The 1,478-nt window shown below is 36.3% G+C and overlaps 1 protein-coding gene across 1 annotated transcript; it reads right to left on the reverse strand.

Annotated features, from left to right (window-relative positions):
* Positions 1-585: 585 nt before the first annotated feature.
* Positions 586-1,020, reverse strand: LOC110229262. The gene is given in 3 exon segments (XM_021029020.1): positions 586-760; positions 763-776; positions 989-1,020. Coding segments are annotated over 3 exon segments (198 nt in total). The 3' UTR covers positions 586-608.
* Positions 1,021-1,478: the final 458 nt, after the last annotated feature.

Genomic DNA, 1,478 nt, shown 5'->3' on the forward strand with positions numbered 1-1,478 from the left:
AAGTAAACCCGAATCAACTCTTCACTATCGATCAAACAAAGAACACATATAAGACTTTTACCGATGTCAAGTTTCCATGTGAAACCCTATGTCTCGGGCTGTGCTGGCCATGAGGACAAGCAGGAGAAGCATGCGTTTATGGTATATTTTGAGGCCACATATATATATATATATATATATATATATATGTACAATGTCCATTAGTTTAGTTGGTTGCTTTCATTTTTTGTGGCTTAAGGTGGCTTAAGGGTTAAAAGTTCGAGTCCCACTCCCATATAATATGTCCACAATTTTGTTTTTTTCTAATTGCCTTTATGTTAATGGTCCACGATTTATAATTGTTCTTAGGGCCACTTCAAGTGTAGGATGGGCACTGGTGTCAGGCCAACTTGAGTTAGCAATCCAATAGATGTCAATGTTGCAGTTATACATCCACCGTTACAACTCTCTCTAGCTCAAGAGCAAAGTACAAGAAGAAGAACAGAGTAAAAGCCTTTAAACAGGCTAACAACTTGTTAACCCGGGCTTCGATTTGATCTTGGTTTAAACGCAATCCGAAGCCTCTGCGTATTCTAGGGTCTTTCACTCATACTTAAGTTGAACCCGGCTTAATCGCAACCAATCAGCAATTCCATTCCGGATTTTGTGCTAAACCGAAACCCTTTATTTGAAACATAATCTCTCAACAAGTTTGCATCAATCTTATGTGACGCACCTTGTGTCCGCATAATGTGCACTGATATCAAATTGCTTGTCATTCGTCGTCGATCTTCAAGCTACATGGTCTTCATTTAGTTATTCTCATGATATATTAAGAATAACTTGTGTTATTAGAACTACTGATTCATTTTTTGTTGATTAGTTTTTTTTTGATATATGAAGACCAGTCACTTGATATAGTATTTTTTTTGTTGTTCATTCCCAAAATAGAACCTTTTTATAACTGATTCATATTCTCAGTTTCCACATTTAATGTGGTGAGATGCACCTGACACCGATGACTTGAGATAGCAAAACCATGTCATTATATATGTGGTTTTAGTTCTCATATATTTGGACCCCAGACACATTGAAAACAGTTTTAAATACCGAAGTCATAAATAAGGAGATTTTGTATGAATATTTGTGGAAGTCGAAACTAACACAATCGAGATTTGTTTAGGGTTTTAATTTAGGGATACGATTTGCGAGAATTCTCAAAGAACGACAGAATCAATTGATACCAAAGATGGTGTTCTTGATATTATTAAGGAAAAGATAACTTTGATCGTACAAGAGTTTGATCGTAAAGAAAAAGATGTTTGTGCTGTGAGAGCTTTTTTTAGTGTAAATTCTAGAGCGATGTTGCTTCCGCTTCTGCGAGAGCCTTGAGTCTCTTTATATAGGGGTGATAAACCGCCTCTCCAGCGATATTCTCGGAAGATTTCCATTTATCTTGAAGTCGGCTTAGAATATCGCAGATAAGGATACTTTCCTTA

This window comes from Arabidopsis lyrata (genome assembly GCF_000004255.2).
Source record: "Arabidopsis lyrata subsp. lyrata unplaced genomic scaffold ARALYscaffold_4, whole genome shotgun sequence".
Taxonomy (NCBI): domain Eukaryota; kingdom Viridiplantae; phylum Streptophyta; class Magnoliopsida; order Brassicales; family Brassicaceae; genus Arabidopsis; species Arabidopsis lyrata.